The sequence below is a fragment of the Rhinolophus sinicus genome, linkage group LG04, assembly GCF_036562045.2.
Source record: "Rhinolophus sinicus isolate RSC01 linkage group LG04, ASM3656204v1, whole genome shotgun sequence".
NCBI classification, from domain to species: Eukaryota; Metazoa; Chordata; class Mammalia; order Chiroptera; family Rhinolophidae; genus Rhinolophus; species Rhinolophus sinicus.
Window position 1 is genome coordinate 77,580,070 of NC_133754.1, and position 20,770 is coordinate 77,600,839.

The following is a 20,770-nucleotide window of genomic DNA, read 5'->3' on the forward strand; positions in this document are numbered from 1 at the left end:
AATAACTTCCCATTAGTATTTCAGCTGTTGGTAAGTAAACAGGAATTTTTGAACTATCTGAACTGTTCAATCTTTTAAGTTATTAAATATTCTCTCAGATTTATCCTTTAAAGGTCATCCAGAGACCTACGGCCTCTAGGAATACTTAACTCAAACTTTCCCATCCACATCAATCTTAATCTTCCAAAAATATCTGTTTATAAGCAAGTTACTAAAACTGTATTACTCACTTACCGGAACTGATGCCTGGTACTGGGTACTTTTCCCACAATTGCTCAAGAGCCAGACACGGTGTGGAAACACAGCAGCCATTAATAGGAATGTGTGCAAGCCCCTTCTTCATCGATACCGCAAACTAAATTGCTGCCTTAATTTGCTCAGCATCCAAACCAGTGATGAATGAATTCTCTCAAGCACATCCTCTCCCCGTCTCGGTAACTGACATAATAATGTCCTACTCCCCAACCCCCGTGTCACGTCATACCACCTACCAATAGCACCTGGTATCCATCGCGCATCCACTGCCAAAGGGTACCCCTCCACCCTCATGTGTAACCACAGCGGCTGTATTCAACAGCCCAAGAGCCTGGAGCACTGACACTCAACAGTGCTGGTATTTATGCTTTGCAGTCATGACTCTAGATTGGTCTAGGATAACGGGCTGCTGCTGAGGGAATACGTACCCTTTTGACCCTCAAACTGCGCCGTTCAGTGGAGTTTCTCACAAACAGTGATTTTTTAGCCAGGGTTGAACTGTCACTGTCACTTCGGTTTAACTGGCAACAAAGGACAAAAACAAACAAACAAAAAAGGAAATCACTGCATAACAGAGTGATTGTAAACATTTACAGTTGCGAAGTGTATCAGATAGAGAGGATAATGAGAATAGGAGTTTATTTCTTTAGGAAAATCCTCCCCAAACAAGTTTTTCCCTGTTCTCTGCTTTCTTAAATAACTGAATTAAAAAAAAATTTAAGCAATTGCCTTTTGGTGGCAGTTATCAGAAGTCATGTGTTAAGATACATACTCTGAGATAAAATTATCCCTTGTATTTTTAGCTAATATCCAATATTCACTGTTTTAAGAAAAGTTGATGTACAGAGCTCAACATCAGAGTTGAGGCACAGCTCGCACAATCCAGAACACTCAGCCCACACAGCCCATTCTCACTCCCTTGCCAGCTTCAGGTCTTTGCTGAAATGTCATCTTATCAATGATGCCTGCTCTGAACCTTACTTAAATGTTCATCCCTTGTCCTCACCATTCCCAATCCCTCTTAACTTCCTCTATTGTTTCCCACGGCATTGGTCCCCATCCATGACACTTCGTACGTATTTAGTCATCATGTTCATTGCTTGGCTTGACTCACAAGAATGTAGGCTCTGCAAGGGCAGTACTCGGGGTCTTTCTTTGTCCACAGACAAATCCCAAGTATCTAGAAACATGCTTAATAGTAGGTGCTTAATAAAAATATATGTTGAATTGAATGGATAAATTTAAAAAGTATTTTCTAACCCATTTTATAATATTAAATCTACATTACTATGTAAATACTGCAGGAAGTAGAATCTGGTAAATTGATGCAAATCCTACAATCATTCTCCACAGAACTATGAATCTGATTCAGTGTTTGGAGGCATTATTAAAAGATGATTTTTGTTCTAAAATCTCATTCACAATTTTTGGTTCCACAGGACTAACAATGGTGTTTGATATACAGCAGGAATATACAAAATATAAATCTCAAGACACCTTACATTTCTAAATACAGACTGAAGTACAAATATACTTGTGGCCAGGTCCTAAATTTTACTTATTTGCCACATAAATGGCATTAGAGCCAATGAGACATTAAATTTTGGGGAAAAAAGACACCCCCTCCCCAACCCAAACTGAAAAGGACCATAAGAGTGTGATATTTTATGTGTATTTTATAAAAACATTTCTAGCTATTACTATTTGTAGCCGGAATTTGAAGATTCCCCCCCTACTGTGAATGTAATGGGCCACTGGCTGGCAGGAGCAGGACGCTCAGCTCCCAGCGCCTGGCAGGAGCCGCGGCCCCTTACCCGGCAGATGTACTGGTTCCGCTCTCCAGGAGAGAAGGTCTGGGAGCGCACGATCACGCTGCTCCTCACGAAGGGGCGCTGCCGGGCGCTCAGCCCGCTGCGGTCTTTGGGGCGAACTGCCATGCTGGCATTATCTACCTCATCGGTATTTGTCTCTTTATCAACCTAGAAGAGAAGTCATTTGTCAGGAGTGGATCGACGTGGATACACTTATGCTCCTTTCTTCTAAGTACAAACTAAATAGCTAACCTTCCAACAGAGGCTCATGTAGCACTTAGGGCCACTTCTGAGAGAAAGGCTTCATATACTCCTTATGGGAACCCGGGGAGATGGACCCATGGACCCACGGTGGGTAGGACAGTATCTGTCCAACAGGGTTACCCATAAGTGGAGGGGTCACCTCTGACACATTAGGCCTAAAGAACGAAGGTTTACATTTAGAGGGTAGATGTGGCTTTATAAACAATCTTACTTGGGCATGCTTCATCATTAAACATCAGTAAACTGATTAGGTTTTGAGAATAACTGATAAAAGCAATTACATACAAGAAAATGAAACTATACTACAAAGTTACAGGCTTACACAGAATATGCAATTACACACATAGTCTTCAGTCAGGCTACATCTGGTATTATTTTTCTCAGGAATAAAGAACCAAAAATTTCTAAACCCATTACAGCATCCCACGTTTGCTGGCATCCTCAAAGCTTGAAAACGATTTCCCCACTTTGCGGATGGCAGTCTTAACACGTCTCTCACTTAGCTAGCAAAGTCACGTGCTTAATAACTTGGCTGGTGCCTGCGCCTAAACCGAGTCATCTGCCACCTCCCAGAAGAGACTTCAGCCAGAACACCGTCTAACCAAAATGAACTTTAAATGTTTACTTCATGCTTGAAACTGAAATCAACTTACAACATTTATGAAACTTAACACAGTTAACTAGTCATCCCGGTGTTATCCAGGATATTCTGAAAATGCTTTTAATTCAAGTTCACAGAACATTTGCTGAGATCTGAATACACGATTTATCTTCTTACATGAATTTAAGTAGAGAATGACTATTGTGGGCCCATTTAAAAATTTTAAAGCATTTACAATGCTTCTTACAGCTTACTCCCACAAATGCATATCATGCTCAGCGCTGGCACAAAAATCCTAATAAGGAATTACACCCGAAGAGACAAAGTTAGTCGATATGGTCCTGTAAGAGCTCTGCTTGAGGAGAGTATAGTTGGAAATATTCACCAGGGTGGGCATTTCAGGAGGTGGCTGACATCCAAGGTCTTTGGCACAGCTGTTTTCTTTCCTACTTGTATCTTCATTCAGCTCAGGCACACTCGGGCATGAACTTAAGTCTTCAGTATGTCTACCAGCCTCTGGCAAAGTAACTTCAGCTTCGCGTTCAGTCACAATTTCATCAGAGGCCTCATTCAGCATCGTTAACAACCTTCAGTGAAGCAAAACAAAACATACTTTAGGTCAAGTAGGTGCGCTGCGTGAAATGTGCAACCTGGGCACATTCACCTGTTTTCTGGGCAAGGGACAGACTCATACATAATGTTCAAGCCATTGCTTTGGCTGGGACTTTTACTCAAATGCTCATGAAAAATAAAATTATGTCTAGCCATCGACAGCAAAATCACCATGGTTTGGTACTAAAAGGTTAAATTCATGAAATCTGAACTAATTCCTAGAGATTAAAATAGAAATATACTGAAAATCGCATGTGAAGTTTAACCCCACCATTTAAATACATTGACACTCACTATACCTTGGTATTAGTTGTTGATTTATTGTAAAATTAATCATACAACAGCATGGAGTGACTCTGCTAAGAGTGAACAAAGACATGGATTAAAAAATATCCATTATCAGCTGTACTCATGGTCTAGCAGGGGTAGAGACCATGGGAAGGGAGTTTTACTACTGAAATAACAGGGAGCTCTTAATGCCGTACGATCTCGTCTTTAACAAAAGCCATGGCACCAGCGTGGGCAGCATTATAAGTAGGGCTCCAGAATACGAACATGGTTTATATTTTGTCTGAACTCTATTGACAGGAAAGCAAGAGTACCAGGGTGGATTAGAATATCTCATGCTTTGTTGTGCTTCATATTCTTAGAATGCAAATATTGTTTCTACTTATAACTGAAAGTCCAGCTTTAATTGTGATTGGTGACATACTGACAAATTGGCCTGTCACTAAATGCCTAGTCATGAAATGAACACGAGGGAACTACCAATACTGTGAGTTATAAATTCCTTTATGTTATACACTAAGTGTATTTTTTGAAATGTGTATGTGAAACAAATTGCATTTTACATACACAAAGAAGGCTTAGTATTTAAAGATATCATGATGACGAAACTTATAATTACTCTCCTATTTATTTTTTTTAGTGCTCTGATTTTTATTTACTATAAAGGGCTTTTGATAAGAACAAAGTATATCTGTACCTATTTATATCACTATAATAAGCTGTTCCTTCCAAATGTCCATGATTTTGTTATTTATGCTATATCTTGTCATTCAAATTTGTAAAATGTTTTATATACTCACATACACAAAAATGCATGCTATATATGTATATGCATATATGTATTAACAGTAAGTAGGTCAAACATAACAGTATAAGCAACTATATATATATATACACACACAAAATCAATCAAAACAATTTTATATGTATACTTAAAAAAACTGATGCAGTCACTAAGATTTATTTTTAGAGAAAACAGTACAAACCAGGAAAGATAGTTCTTTATGCATATATGAATCTAGACAAAAGCTATAATAGCATCTTCCCCCCCTTTTTAAGAAAAGATGAGGTATGGATAATGAAGAAAGAACAAAAAAAGAAGGTGAAAGTGGCAACAAATAGAGAAATGACTCAGAAGCTCTTTTCTAAATATCTGCTTTGACTTACCACAGCCTAAATGGTACTTCTGGCAGTTTAAAGGAAAAGAGAGTCCGTTTTAAAATTTATCTATAAATCTACAGTACACTACCACACCTTTTAAAATAGACAGTTTAAGACTTAAAGTTTAAAAAGCTCAAGGAATAGTGTTAAAAAATTACTGAAGAACAAAGAATCTCGCTGATGTGTTAACTTTGCTCACAATCTTGCCATCAATGACCTGCTTTAACTCTCTAATGACCGAGGAGAGTCGTTCCTTTAGGGGCAGATGCCTGGAGCCTCACTGCTCTCCATAATTCCAGAATAAGATCTGAACCTAGAAAGGTTTCCCAGAAAGTTTCTTAAGAGGAATTAAACACATCCTTTTTGTGTTCCCAACAGCAAAGGAAATAACTGTTTTACCAATCTCCATCTGGACCTCTTTGCTCTTCTCCCTGTCCTGGTTCTTCTTCTTCTTCTAGTGCTAATTCTTGTTCCACAGCCAGCAGCTCAGCGGATGTTCTTGCAAGTAAGGCTGACACTGCATCCTGGAGAATGTAAGACATATGGCAGTTAACATCATACACTTCTAGAAATGATTTAAAAACCCATCAGATGGGGACTTAAGCTTCAGTTGTGAAAAAGAAACTGGTACTCGACCCAATTCTCCTGCTGAGAATATGAAAGATGAATGAAATAAAAAGCAAAAAAACAGACAAAAACTCCAGCTTCTTTAAAGCAATGAAGAGCAGCAAAGGCAACCAGGACTAGAGGGCCAAGATTCCAGGCAGAAGGGAAATGCAAGACGTGAACTGACCATCACTGCCACTCTTTTTCCTTGGGGCCATGTGTCAATTCGAGTGGTGTGGCATACAGGCCAAAGAGACTGGCTGCCCAGAACCGTGGCAGTGTTGGTAGAATGCAAAGAAGAAACCTGATTTGAGGACTACCATGCAGTCAGCACACAAGGGATCAGAGAAAATGAACTCTAAAGTGACTTTAGCCCAATGTTATGTGCAATAGTCCTATCGAGGCATTTGCCATTCCTAAGCTGCAAATGTGCAGAGCAAGAAGCTGAGAAATAAAGCAAAAACCAGCTGGCTGGAGGCTAAAACAGCAAGCAGATATTTCAGTTGCCTCACCATCCTAGGGAGAGAAAAATTGGAATTCAGGTCCCCCAAGTGATCCAGGTGATTTGCCCATATTGTAATCTGCCTTCCAGAAGAATATTAAATCCTCCCTGGAGGAAGCTATCAGCCAGAGCCTCTATAATTCTTCATACATAACATCCAGCATTCCATTGAAAACAGGACCCAGTGACTGAAAGCCAAGAAAAACAATAGACAAAAGAGGCAAACCCACAGGCGATCCATATATTGCAGTTACTTAAAGAAGAAATTTAAAATTTTACAATAAATATGCTCAAGAAAACTGATGAAATGATGGAGAATTTCCCTAGAATAAACATACAAACAAAAAAATCTCTTTAGCACATCAGAGTGAAAATGTTGAAAATCAAAGGAAAAGAGGAAATTTTACAAGTAGTGAAAGGAAAAAAGATTCATTACCTCTTATGGACCAACAATTAGCAATCCCACTTTTGGGTATCTACCCTAAAAATTTGAAGACACTTATTGCAGCATTTTCACAATAGCCAAGACATTGAAACAACGTAATTGTCCTTTGACAGATGACTGGATAAAGAATATGTGGTACATATATACAATGGAATACTACTAGCCATAAACCTAACAAACACCTATGAAACTCCACCCAACAGTAGCAGAATACATATTCTTCTCAAGTGCAAATGGAACATTCTTCAGGATAGACCATATACTAAACAAGCCTCAATACATTTAAAAAGACTGAAGTCATACAAAATATGTTCTTTGATTATACTGTAATGAAACTAGCAATCAATAACAAAAGGAAATAAGTGAACAAACATGTGGAAATTAACACATTCATAAATAACCAATGAATCAAAGAAATCACAAGAAAAATGACAAAATACTGGCTTCCAGTCAAGATGGTGGAGTACATAAACACTGTGCTCACCTCCTCCCAGGACACATCAAGATTACAACTAAAATACAGAACAACCATCACTGAGAGTCACCTGAAATCTAGCTAAAAAGAAGTCCTATAACTAAGGACATAGAAAAAGCTCGAGACTGATAAAAGGGGTGGAGATGCAGATCAGGCTGGTCCCACGTGTGACAGTTAAAAATCAAGAGGGCTATCTTGGCTGCGGAGGTCCCCCCTGAGGAGCCAGCCCCTCACCAGGCTCCCTAGCCCAGGATCCCAGGGCTGGGAAGAGAAGACCTCATAATTCTGGTTGTGAAAACCAGTGGAGATTGTAGTTGAGTGAGATGGAGGGCAGCTGGAGTCCCAGGTGCTCCTCTTAAGAGGAACGCACATGGACTTATTACTCTGAGCTCCAGCCCTGGGGCAATTGCTTAAAAGGCGCCAGGGACATATGAGGAGGAACTGAATTGTCTGGCTTCAGGAAGAGGGCTGGAGGGGCAGCTTTCTCCCAGACAGAAGCCATTGTTACTTTGTTGAGCGCTCCCTGCTCCCAGTATCCAGACACAAGTGGCCACCATATCTGGTCTCCTTCAACATGGCTAACACCATTCGCCCCGCCCTGGTGATTCCCTGAGACCCCACCCCACCCAAATTGTGGGCCTACCTAAGCCATTTTCAGTGGCTTTTCCATATACATGGCCTGTCTTGGATCATGCTGCAGACTTTCCTAAAATATCTCAAAGGTTCACAAATGCCAAAAAAGCAGCATCTGGCCTTGGCATGCCCTGCACGTCTTGCAAAGCAGTCCTAGATTTGCACTAGTGGCAGCCAACCTGGTTCACAGCTTAGCCTCTCCCATGCACCTCCAAGCCCAGGAGAAATGGCAACCATCTGCAAATCACTTTGTAGGTCATACCAAGTGGCCCCAGGCAGGATACAGGCAGCAGCTGATCTCAGCATGCAACACAGTCCCTGCCAAGAGGTCCCAGAACCAGCATACCTAGTGGCCAGCTTCAGACCACACCAGGGCACCACCCAACCACCTCCACAAATGACATGCCCAAAGGGCAGACTGGGCAGGCATAGAATCAGTCCTATGAACAACAGTTCTTCTAGTCCTCACAACCAATCAGCATGAGGGTCACAGTCAGTCCTCATAAGCAATCAGCATGAGGGTCAATCCCTCCCAATGATGTTCAAACAGCAAGCAAAGCTCCACTACAATAGGAGGGCAAACACAACACATACAAGGGACACACCTGCAACACCTGGCTCAGGTGATGAGGAAGACTGTGCCACTGAGCCCCACAAGGCACCCACTACATATGGCCACTCTACTAAGACCAGGAGACATAGCAGCCCTACCTAATACATAGAAACAAACACAGGGAGGCAGCCAAAATGGGGAGACAGAGAAACATGTCCCAAATGAACAAACAGAACAAAACTCCAGAAAAAGAACTAAACAAAATGGAGACAAGCAATCTACCAGATTCAGAGTTCAAACACTGGTGATAAGCATGCTCAATTATCTCAGTGAGAACTTCAACAAGGATAGGAAGCATAAAAATGGAGATATAAAACACTTTAAAAAGCAGTCAGAAATGAAGAATACAATAACTGAAAGAAAGAATACATTAGAGGGAATTAACTGTAGATTAGATGAAGCAGAGGCTCAAAGCAACAATTTGGAAGATAAGGTAGCAAAAACCACCCAATCAGAACAGCAAAAAGAAAAAAAACAATCCAAAAACGTTAGGATAGTTTAAGGAGCCTCTGGGACAACATCAAGCATACCAACATTTGAATCATAGGGGTACCAGAAGAAAAAGAGAGAGAGCAAGGAATTGAAAATCTATTTGAAGAAATAATGACAGAAAACTTCACTAACCTGGTGAAGGAAATAGACATACAAGCTTAGGAAGCATAGAGTACCAAACAAGGGGACTGATGATGAACCCAAAGAGGCCCACCCTAAGACACATCATAATTAAAATGCCAAAAGTTAGAGACAAAGAGAGACTCTGAAAAGCATTAAGAGAAAAGTAGTTAGTTACCTACAAGGGAGCTCCCATAAGACTGTCAGCTGATTTCTCAACACTTTACAGGCCAGAGGGACTGGCACAAAATATTCAAAGTGATGAAAAGCAAGGACCTACAACCAAGATTACTCTACCCAGCAAATCATCATTTAGAATTGAAGGACAGATAAACAGCTTCCCAGACGAGAAAAAGCTAAATGAGTTCATCACCATCTAACTAGTATTACAAGGCATGTTAGAAGGACTTATTTAAGATGAAAAAAAAGAAAAGGTAAAAAATTATGAATAATAAAATGGCAATAACTACATATCAATCAAGAATTACTTTCAAGATAAATGGATTAAACGCTCCAATCAAAAGAGATAGGTTGGCCAAATGGATAATAAAACAAGACCCTTACATATATGCTGCCTTCAAGAGACTCACTTCAGATCAAAAGATACACATGGACTAAAAGGGGTGGAAAAAAAATTTCATGAAAATGGAAAACAAAAAAGCTGGGATAGCAATACTTATATCAGACAAAATAGACTTTAAAACAAATGCGATAAAAAGAAACAAAGAAGGACCCAGCAATTCCACTTCTGGGTACTTATGCAAAAAAAAGCCCAAACACTAATTTGAAAAGTCATATACAACCATACATATGTGCATTGCAGCATTATTTACAATAGTTAATATATGGAAGCAACCTAAGTGTCGATCAATAGACGAACGGATAAAGAGGTCATACATATATACAATGGAATATTACTCAGCCATAAAAAGAAAGAAATCTTGCCGTCTGCAACAACATGGATGGATCTACAGGGTATTGTGCTAAGTGAAATAAGTCAGACAAAGAAAGACTAATACATATGATTTCACCTATATGTGGAATCTAAAGAACACAATAAATGAACAAACAAAACTGAAGTAAACTCATAGATACAGAGAAAATTTTGATGGTTGTCAGATGGGAGAGGAGTTGGGTGGATGGGTGAATAAGGGCAAGGGATTAAAAAGTACAAATTGGTAGTCACAGAATATGTTTGTTGTTACAAAATAGTACGGGCATGTAAAGTACAGCATAGGAAATATAGTCAATAGTATTGTAATAACTGTGTGGTGTCAAATGGGTACTTGATTTATCAGGGTGATCATACTGTAAGTTGTAGAAATGTCTAACTGCTATGTTGTATACCTGGAACTAATATCGTATGTCAACTGTAATTGAAAAAAATTAAAAATATATAAAAAATTAAAAAATTGACAATATACTTCGACATGAATGAAAATTAACACACAATATACTAAAACTTATGAGGTGCTTTTACTAAAGCAGTGCTCAGAGGGAAATTTATAGTTGTCAGCAACTATATTAAAAAACAAGAAAGATTTAAAATCAATAACCTAACCTCCAACATTAAGAAAATGGAAAAAGAGCAAAATAAACCTAAAGCAATCAGAGCGAAGGAAAAAATAAAGACTAGAGTGGAAATTCATCAAACAGAGAATCTAGAAATATCAGAGAAAAATCACTGAAAACAAACGTTGGTTTTTGAAAAAATGAAAAATATTGACAAACCTTTAGTGAAACTGACCAAGAAAAGTAGAATGAAAGCTTAAATTACTAAAATCAGAATGAGAGAAGGGACATTACTGTCAACTTTACAGATATAAAATGGATTATAAGGGAATACTATGAAGAACTGTATGCCAGCAAATTAGATAACCTAGATGCAATGGGCAAGTTCCTAGAGAGACACAAACTACCAAAATTGAGACAAAAAGAAAATTCTGATTAGACTTCCAAGTAAAGAGAACTTCCCACAAAGAAAAGTCCAGGCTCAGATGACTTCAGTGGTAAACTCTACCAAACATTTAAAGAAGAATTCATATCAATTCTTCTCAAGCTCTTCCAAAAAAGTAGCAGAGGAGAGAACACTTTGTAACTCATTCCATTAGGCTAGAATTACCCGGATATCAAAACCAAAGATATAACAAGAAAACTACGCATGTAGACAAAAAAGTCCTCAATAAAATAAAACTGAATCTGATTAATATAAAAAGGATTATATACCACGACCAAGTGGGATGTAGCCTAGGAATGCAAGGTTAGTTTGACATCTGTAGATCAATAAACCATATGAATAGAACATAGGACAAAAACCACATGAACATCTCAATAAATGCTGAAAAGCTCTTGTTAAATTCAACTGCCTTTAATTGTAAAAACACTGAACAAACTAGTAAAAGAAGAGGATTTCCTCAACCAGATAAAGGACATCTACAAAAACTCGCAGAAAACTCATACCTAATGGTGAAAGACTGAAAGCTTCCCTGTACGTATGAGTACACGTACGAGTCACCACTTCTTTCAGTATTGTACTGGAAATTCTAGCCAGGGCAAAATAGGCAAGAAAAAGAAAAGGCGATTGGAAAGGAAGACGTAAACTAACTCTATCTGCAGAAGATACGATCTTATACATAGAAAATCCTAGGGAATCCACTAAAAAAAACCTATTATTATGAGCACAGCAAGGCTGCAGAATACAACGTAGACAAAAATTAATTATTCACTGAATAATCTGAAAATGCAATTAAGAAAATATTTCTATTCATAATAGCATCAAAAAGAATAAAATTAATAAAAGAAGTGCCAACTTGGACTCTGAAAACTACACAACATTGTTGAAAGAAATTAAGGAAGACGTAAATAAATGGAAAGACATCCTGCATTCATGGATCAGAACACTTAACACTGTTAAGACTGTTATACCCCCAAACTGACCTACAAACTCAATGCACTTTCTATCAAATCTTAGCTGTCTTTTCTTTTTTGCAGAAATTGACAGACTGATACTAACATTCATATGGAAATGTAAGGGACCCTGAATACCCCAAATCATCTTGAAACAGAAAAAGTTTGATGACTCATCCATTCTGATTTCAAAACAACTACAAAGCTATAGTAATCAAAGCAGTGTGGTACTGGCATAAGTACAGACACACAGATTAATGGAACAGAATTTAGAGTCCAGAAACATAAATGCTCACACTTTTGGACAATTGATTTTTGGCAAGGATGCCAAGATAATGCAATGGATAAAGAATAGTTTTTTAAACAAATGGTGTTGGGACAACTCCATACCTACATACAAAAAAATGAAATTGGACCCATTCCTCACATCACATAAAAAACAACTCAAATAAATCAGAGGCCTAAAAATAAAACTAAATGTTAAAACTCTCAGAAGAAAAAACAGGAATAAATTTTTGTGATGTTAGGTTTGGCAAAGCCTTCTTAGATATGACACCAACAGCATAAGCAATAAAAGCAATAAAAGCAAAACATAGACAATTTGAATTTTATCACAATTTAATTCTTTACTGCAAATGAAACTATCAAGAAAGTGAAAAAAATAACCCACAGAATGAGAGAAAATATCTGCAAATCACTTATTGGATAAGAGACTTGTATCAAGAATATATGAGAAACTCGTAACTCAATAATACAAAAGATAAATAACCCATTTAATAGTCAAGGGATCTGAGTAGACAGTTCTCAAAAAAACAAAACAAAAACCAAAAAAACACACAGATATACTGTATACTGATAGCTAATAATAAGTCCACGAAAATATCCTCAACATCATTAGTCATCAGGGAAATGTAAGTAAAAAATACCACTTCATACCCACTAGCATGGCTAGAATCAAAAAGACAGATTGCTAACATGTGGCAAGGGTGTGCAGAAACTGGAACCCTCATACATTGCTGGTAAGAATGTAAAATGGTGCAGCCACTTTGGGAAACAGTTTGGTAGTTCCTCAAAATGTTAGATTTACCATATGATTCAGCAATTCCACTCCTAGGAATACACCCAAGAGAAATGAAAACATATGTCCATATAAACTCTTGTATACAAATGTTCATTTGTATATGAGCAGCATTATTGATAATAGTCAAAAAGTATAAACAGCCCAAGTGCCCATCAGCTGATGAAGAGATAAATAAAAGGTGGTATAACCATACAAGGGAATATTATTTGGAAATAGTAAGGAATGAGGCATTAATACATGCTATTATACGGATGTACCTTGAAAACATCACACTAAGTGAAAGAAGGTAATCACAAAAGAACAAATATTGTATTATCCATTTATATGAAATGTCCATAACGTTAGAGAGAGAAGAAAGATTAGTGGCTGCCTTGGGTAAAAAGGAAAAGCAGAAGTAACTGCTACCTAATGGGTACAGGGCTTCCTCTTGGGATGATGACAATGTGCTAATTTTAGATTGTGGTGATTGTGGTTGCACAACTCTGTGAATATACTAAAAACTATTGAATTGTGTGCTTCAAATGGGTGAACTGTATGGTATGTGAATTATATTGCATAAAGCTGTGAAAAAAACTTACATACAGTGTGACCATTATAAAAGCATCCGTCAAGATATGTCATACTTCATCATCTTGTATGCCTTACTTAGTGTCTCCCACAAACCCGGGCGTGTAATATAAGTTCTACCAACATGTTTGTTTCCCTTTTCCCACCTACCACAATGTTCGCTATAGTTCCTTGCATATAATAGATGACCAATAGAATACTGGTGCTTTAATTATCTTACTTATGCTTAGTAAAATCTTTCCTCATAGATAATCGAAAATAAACTTGAACTCAGTAACAATATTCACAAATGACAAATCAGTGATGAATGGCCTCATAAAATGTCCCTTTGTAAATTTTTTGAAGTACTAAAGTATGACTGTTGGTTACAACAAACTTTTTAATAGAAAATATTTATGGATACTGATATTACAAATGGAAACTAAAATACTGTTTAGACTTAATAATTTTTAATGTTGGCAAAATATAATAGTTCCAAATGCATAACTTGACAGTGAACACAATGTATAAAAGTATAAATTTAAATCAAAAGGTTTTTCATGGTCACTTAAAACAATAAAGCTTCCACATCAGTTTATTTTTATGGAAGGATGAGTGAACAGAAACAAGTGATTCTTTTATATACTATACTTGAAACAGAGCTAGAAATTATTTATTTTTTAGGAAGCTGGGAGAAAAGGTTTAACTGTGATAGGAGAAAAAGGAGGATAATGAAAGTGAATAAAAATATGTTGTTATCATAGAATTTTATATCCCATATTATTTTATTAAATTGTAATGACTTTTGTCTCTAATTTTGACTCACCAAGTCTATAGGATCTACTAATGGCTGGTTTGGCTGAAATACAGAATCCTCATTTTCTTCTTCATTCTTTTTGGAAGGCATTTGCTTATTAGAAGGAAGCAAGTTATACCACAGAGTGAAAATCTCATTGGAAAATGGTAAATCTGCCAGACTGATCTGAGTTCCAGCCTATGTGACACGAAAGAAAAAAGATAAAAGAGAAAATAAAATACTTAAGTTCATATTTACTCTTTCTGACATAATTAAGATTATTTGGCCAGCTTGTTTTATGGTTTAAAAAAAATGCAATACTCATGATATAAAGCATTGGTGGATTTTTCTAAAGTTGGAGATGTTTTATATTTTCAGGTATAAGTAAATAAGAAATAATCCCAATCTAAAAGCCAACTTCAGGATTCTTTTGTGAGATACTATTTTGCCCAAACCTAATGACTAAGCATGCAACATTTTGTAAATGTGAAATTATTTTTAAATGAAAAGTTAAAAAATAAAAATAAATAAATGACTAAGTATAAACCATAATATTTCTTATAATATGCTGTAAGAGTTATTTGATTATTATTCAAAAAATCCATTATACACTGAAAAATTTTAAAAGAAACAAAAACTCCACTGTGGTTCTTAAATGAGAAATCAGCAAAATTTTTCTTCGGCTAAGTTAGTAGACTGTCAAAAAAATTAAAGGTTAAAAGCTTTAATATTCTACCAAATCACACATATCAGCCAGAATCTAAATTAAACTACCATTTTTTAAAAGACTATCAATTAACATATTTATTAGCTTTATGAGCTTCTGACATATCTATTATATGAAGCCTTTCTGACAGCCTAATGAGTCTGTTATCTTTGCTTTTTTCTAACTTTCTTTATTGTCAGACAATATCAAATATTTTTTATATATGGAAAAAGAACTGCTAATAAGAGATCTATCACTCTTTTAAACTTTGTTCATTATGAAATGTGTGGTTTTGTGTTCCTATTGTACTGCAGAGAAAAGTTCAACTAGAGACCTAGGCCGTTTTTTAACACATTTGAACACTTTATGTAACTTTCCTGGTGTGTAATGGTTTTCTGGTTATTATGCACAGTGGTGTGTTAAACTCACTATTAGTTATGTATGAAGTCTTCTACTTTAGCATTTAAATATCATATTGTTCTAAATAGCAACATGTACATCTTCCTGGAAGCTCTAATACAGGCTGGGAGAATGAACTGAACAAAGGAACCATATAGTAAGTGTCTTGCTTAATTTAAATTTGTAACAGTGAATTATATGAGGGATGACTTTTTGATATCTGGTTCCATCACTCACTAGCTCTGTGACTCTAAATTACTTCTCTAAGCAGTTCTTTATTTGAAAATCAAGATAATCAGGCCTTTTTCATAAAATTGTCATGAGGACTAAATGAGATAATGTATACATACAAAGCACCCAGCACAAGACTCATATTGGGAATAATAAACACACTCTATAGTGACAGTCAAACGAGAGGTCAAAATACTTCTTTAGCCAAAGGGTAGAAACAGAAAGTAGATTTTACAGAAAATCACAATTTATAAGCAGATGTTAAAGGTCTAGAATAAGAGAATGAAAGCCTGAAATCGTTATTTCGGATAAAAAATGAAACAGCCATTGGATATAGCTGAGGCATTGGGCTGGTTTGTAATGGTATCAGGGCTAGCCAAACAGCAACTAGAAAATTCTTCACAGAATATGCGATCGTAAGTGTCATTAGGTAATGGTAATTATGAGAACTCCTACCAGGCATTCTTCCCTTCGGTGTTGACTAACACAGCAAAGATCTACTCTCAGTGTCTTCTGCTGTAAGGCTGTTTGGGAAATGGTCACTCTGAACATATCATTGAATAAAATGGATTCCGTGGCTAGATGGACTTTTGTTCGAAACAGACAGCTGACATCAGTTGAGGAGGGAAGTAGAGCAACCCTAAAGTACCTGCAAAGAACGAAAGCAAAACGAATTTCAGAGATACTTTAATTATACTGGATTCAAAGCTGTAGTTTGAAATTATCTGCAAAAGGGAGAAACATGGGGGAACATGGATTTCGTTATCAGCCTAAAGCTTTGTTGTCTGTGCTCAGCAGCCCCGAGGCTGTTCCTAGTCCACCTGGGGCCACCTTTGCCCCCGAGCCTATGCCCAGCCTGCCACTCCTGAAGGGGCACAGCAAAGGCACATGACAGGAAAGTGAATGGCAACAACATCTGCAGGGCAGACGAAGAGAACATCCCACCTGCCCATGTACAGCCAACTCCAAAATAAGTTATTTCTGAGCCTGGGAAGATAGGGGCACACTGACGGCTTTGTCCCCCAAAATACGCATCCTGAGTGTTAAACAAGAGCTGCTGATGATCAAGTTCCGGGAACGGAACACATTATCTTTAGAGAAAAAGAGAGGCTGAGTAGCATATTGTTACGAAAATTTAAAACAGATGAAATTGAACAGTTCAAAAAATATCACTGTCTAGCATCTCAGAAGTATCAGAAATGACAAACTGTTTTAAGAGTCTAACGCTTTGTAAAATTCAGAAGAGTTAGAGAAAAAAAACAACTTCTAATACCACTTTTAAAGTGAATTTTCTGAGCACACATTATATGAGGACTCACAATTCTTAGAAACAGCATGAGATATTTTCTTTTAAATCCCAGAAGGAGAACATCCATTAAATCCCTCCCTCTATTGCCAGGCTTGTCTAATTCATATTCTAAGAGATGCCTTTCTCCAACGACAAAAACTGTAATTTACATGCAGAGCTGAGGAATGTCATATTATTTCTCTATTTATATAAACACTGATTATGGAGATGAAGCACTAAAAACCTAGTGGATCTGGGGCCACTGCTGTTAAGGCCAGATATTCAGCACAAGAAATCTTTTTTTCTCTGCCTTCATGGGAAAGCAGTAAGGGGGACTATATCAGAAAGCTGGAATGGGGGCGGCTGGATGGCTCAGTTGGTTAGAGAGAGAGCTCTGAACAACAGGGTTGCTAGTTCGATTCCCACATGGGCCAGTGAGCTGTGTCCTCCACAGCTGGATTGAAGACAACGAGCTGCTGCTGAGCTGCTGGAGGGGCAGCCAGATGGCTCAGTTGGTTAGAGTGCGAGCTCTTAACAACAAGGTTGCCAGTTCAATTCCTGCATGGGATGGTAGGCTGTGCCCCCTGCAACTAAGATTGAAAATGGGGACTGGACTTGGAGCTGAGCTGCGCCCTCCACAACTAGATTGAAGGACAATTACTTGACTTGGAGCTGACGGGCCCTGGAAAAACACACTGTTCTCCAATATTCCCCAATGTAAAAAAAAAAAAAAAAAAAAAAAAAAAAATGTGCTCAGTACAAACTGAGATATCTGGTAAGTATAAAACATATGCCTGGTTTCAAAGACTTAGTAAACAAACAACAAAAAGAAATGTGAAATCTGAAAAAACAAAACAAAAACAAAACAAAAACAAAACAAAAACAAAACAAAAAAAAGAAAGAAAAGACAAAGAAAGAAAGCTGGAATGGAGGGAAAGAATTTTCTATTTCTCCAGACTTCAGTTTTACTCTGTAGCAGTGGCCTAACCATTTACACTATCCTAAAATATTTCCCCATGAAACAAAAGTGAGGTTTTACATGGTTAAGAGCCAAAGGCACAGGGGAAAGAAGGTAGCAGTGCTTTCCCTCTCATTCTTCCCAAAGGAGTCAGGAGCTACTTGCAGAAACACTGCGGCTGCTGCTAACCAGCTGAAGCATATATACTCTGCTGGTCATAATTAATAATAAAAAAATACGTTTTGAAGTTAGGGGGAAAATAGAAGTATTTTAAGGATATGTCACACTAGCTGTCATTTTTAGCAGTGTCATTATTTAGGCCAAGGCTTTTATGTATGTGGGTTTGAAAACATGCTGCTATGCATCATGGGAAGGTTAGACCAATTAGACAAGTAACTGTACAGCAGCTGGGGAGCAGAAGCACCCGCTGTCCTCACCATGTGAGAACTACTATTGATCCTGACCTACACTGGCCATCGTCATACCTCCAGGGGGTACTGGTTTGTGACTTCCTATGAAGTGACAGTGACTATGATTGGTTTGGCAGAGGTAGAACACGTGGAGATCCTGCCCTTACAGTAAGGGTTTAAAGAAAGACGTGTTCTTGGGGAGTTCTGCAGTTTTCTCCTGGACTTGTGGGTTGACTCTCGCTGTTCAAGGACTGGATCCTTGGCGGACCTGTCTTCTCCCGGAGATGCCATAGCAAATTAAAAGATGGCCAACGGCACACTCCAGTATCCCAACATATTCATTGGTAGGGAGAAATCATGAACAATATTACGAAGCCAGTCTTCCCTGAATACTACTGACTACTATTCCTAATCTCTGCCCCAGAAGCAGGCTTTCTGGGGTGTCCTAGCCACTCTCCCACATGCCTTGCCTCCTCACCAGTCTTGCTAATAATGTGGAGCCCATACAGCTGGATTCCCGGGGGTACTCCGAGCCCACTCCCCTCTTGGAATCCTATTCCCCTCTGGCATCGATGATCATCAATACACACCCACCACAGTAGCTCTATTCTCTTGCTGACTAAATAATCTCCATCTAGGTCTTTTTTCTTAGACCCAGTTTTTTGGTTTTTTTTTCTCTGACAATTCTTAGAATATTAGGATGTGAGCTTAAAAGTAAACCTACAGGGAAAACACCCAGAATTCTCATATTTACTCTATTAAGTGCCTTTTCATTGAGGAATATATTCTATTACTTGGAAAACATCCATCTAGCTTGGTATCCACCCCAATTGCTCTTTCTTAATCCCAAGCCCCTGTATTGGCATATTCAACATATCATTAAGTGGACATATGGATTCTGGATTCTAAATCAGAGGTGCTAAGTTGAACTCTGGCTTCTTTCTGGTACTTTCTAGCCATGGGTCCTTAAGAGAGTCACTGAAATTCTGACTCTGGAAACTGTCAGGAAACAGTCCCTTAGCAATAGAGTGTAGCATTGCCACTACTTCATTGGGATTTATGATTTGATGAAGTGAAATAAAGTGAAATAACTTTAAGAAATTATTGGTTACAGGGAAGTGAATATTTGGTGATAACAACAGGACACTCTCACAAGTGTCATGATACGATGTTTGGCAATGCTATGCTGATAGGTAAAATTTATTCACTATATTCTCATGTAAAAGATCAGAAAATTCCTCCAACCCAACAGTAGTCACAATCAGGCAACAACAAAAATTTTAATTGTATTAAAAAAATCAGGCCCCAACCCAGCATAATACAGAATTTCTGGTTGAAGAGGGAGATACAAAGTCTTGATTCATATTCTTAATAATGAATTGGTTGACTAAGAATCAAAACCCAAAATGCTTTTTATCGCATTCTCCTTTTCTCTTTGTCTTTATCTACTTCTGATTAAGACATGACCAGCTTGCTGTGTTTGCTCCATGTCCTCACTTGATGTCGACTTATCCCATGTGGGCAATTCTAAGCTCTTCAATTTGTTCTTCACTGATTTTACTTACACTTTGGAAGCATGAGGTATCAGGAAGGCATGAAGATTTCGGAGTTGTGCTATGATCACCATGAAACTTGACCTCTTTGCATCGTATCTATCAAAAGAGAAGCTGATGAGATGAGGAGAGAGCACAGGCCACTCGTCACTGTGTGGATTTCTAGAACCGCCCCTCCCCTGCGCAAATTCCTTTACCTGAGTCCGATCTGCACCTGGGCCGTCTCCATGATGGCAGCGTCTTCTTCACTGTATGTAACATCTTCGACTTCACTAGGCCTGGGGGCCGGGAAACAGTGAGCACAGAACAGTTTACTAACGGGGTATTGATGGTTGTGTTTACTGTTTGCAGCTTAACGATTGTGAACGAACACCGGAATGAACAGTCCTCCTAAAGCAACTCAGGGGGACTGATCCCCGTGAAAATTCACTCTGAGGTCTCTCTTCACCTGTCAAGGGGAGTCTGCCTCTGACACTTTAGGGGAAAGGGTTTCTGATGCCAGACTTTCCTGAGCCTCGCTGGGGTATACCACACCCCTGGACACATCCCAGGCTTTCCGAAATGTACACGAGAAGCAGGCAGTGGCTAACCACTTTACTTCAATATTTTCATTAAAATCAATTTTAAGTCTCAAAGTGGGTGCAGTGTCTTTGAGTACACCAACCTGTTTATCATGTCTCTGACGGATGGCATGTTTCTGGTATATTGACATTTTCAGGCACACAGTTTCTTTAAAGTCTACAGCCCTGACCACTGCAAAGAGTGGACTAATGGCAGCAGTCCATTCCCTGTCTATAACGCACATGCACAGCTATGGGAAAACGGTGTAATGCAAGGCACTCCTGCTGAAATGAACCCTTACTGTTTCACGAAAGCTTCGTAGACCCCGCTGTCTCCAGCAACAGATTCATCAGATACAGCAGCCGACACACACGCGGTTTTCTCCCCAAGCAAGTGGATTACTCTTCTTTTTGGTAATGATTTTTCCACATCTAAGTAGGGAAGAGTGACAGCACT

The 20,770-nt window shown here is 38.2% G+C and overlaps 1 protein-coding gene across 3 annotated transcripts in view; it reads right to left on the reverse strand.

Moving 5' to 3' along the window:
* Nucleotides 1-20,770, reverse strand: part of WWC2 (WW and C2 domain containing 2) — a 170,424-nt gene that overhangs the window by 20,817 nt on the left and 128,837 nt on the right. For all 3 annotated transcript variants that reach the window (XM_019736137.2, XM_074329862.1, XM_074329861.1), the window contains 9 exons: nt 20,616-20,745; nt 19,951-20,031; nt 19,766-19,852; nt 16,001-16,193; nt 14,239-14,406; nt 5,392-5,516; nt 3,317-3,518; nt 2,070-2,234; nt 684-776 (listed from right to left, as the gene is read on the reverse strand). In XM_019736137.2, the coding sequence (XP_019591696.2) occupies nt 684-776; nt 2,070-2,234; nt 3,317-3,518; nt 5,392-5,516; nt 14,239-14,406; nt 16,001-16,193; nt 19,766-19,852; nt 19,951-20,031; nt 20,616-20,745 (1,244 nt within the window). The remainder of the gene's footprint in view (nt 1-683; nt 777-2,069; nt 2,235-3,316; nt 3,519-5,391; nt 5,517-14,238; nt 14,407-16,000; nt 16,194-19,765; nt 19,853-19,950; nt 20,032-20,615; nt 20,746-20,770) is intronic.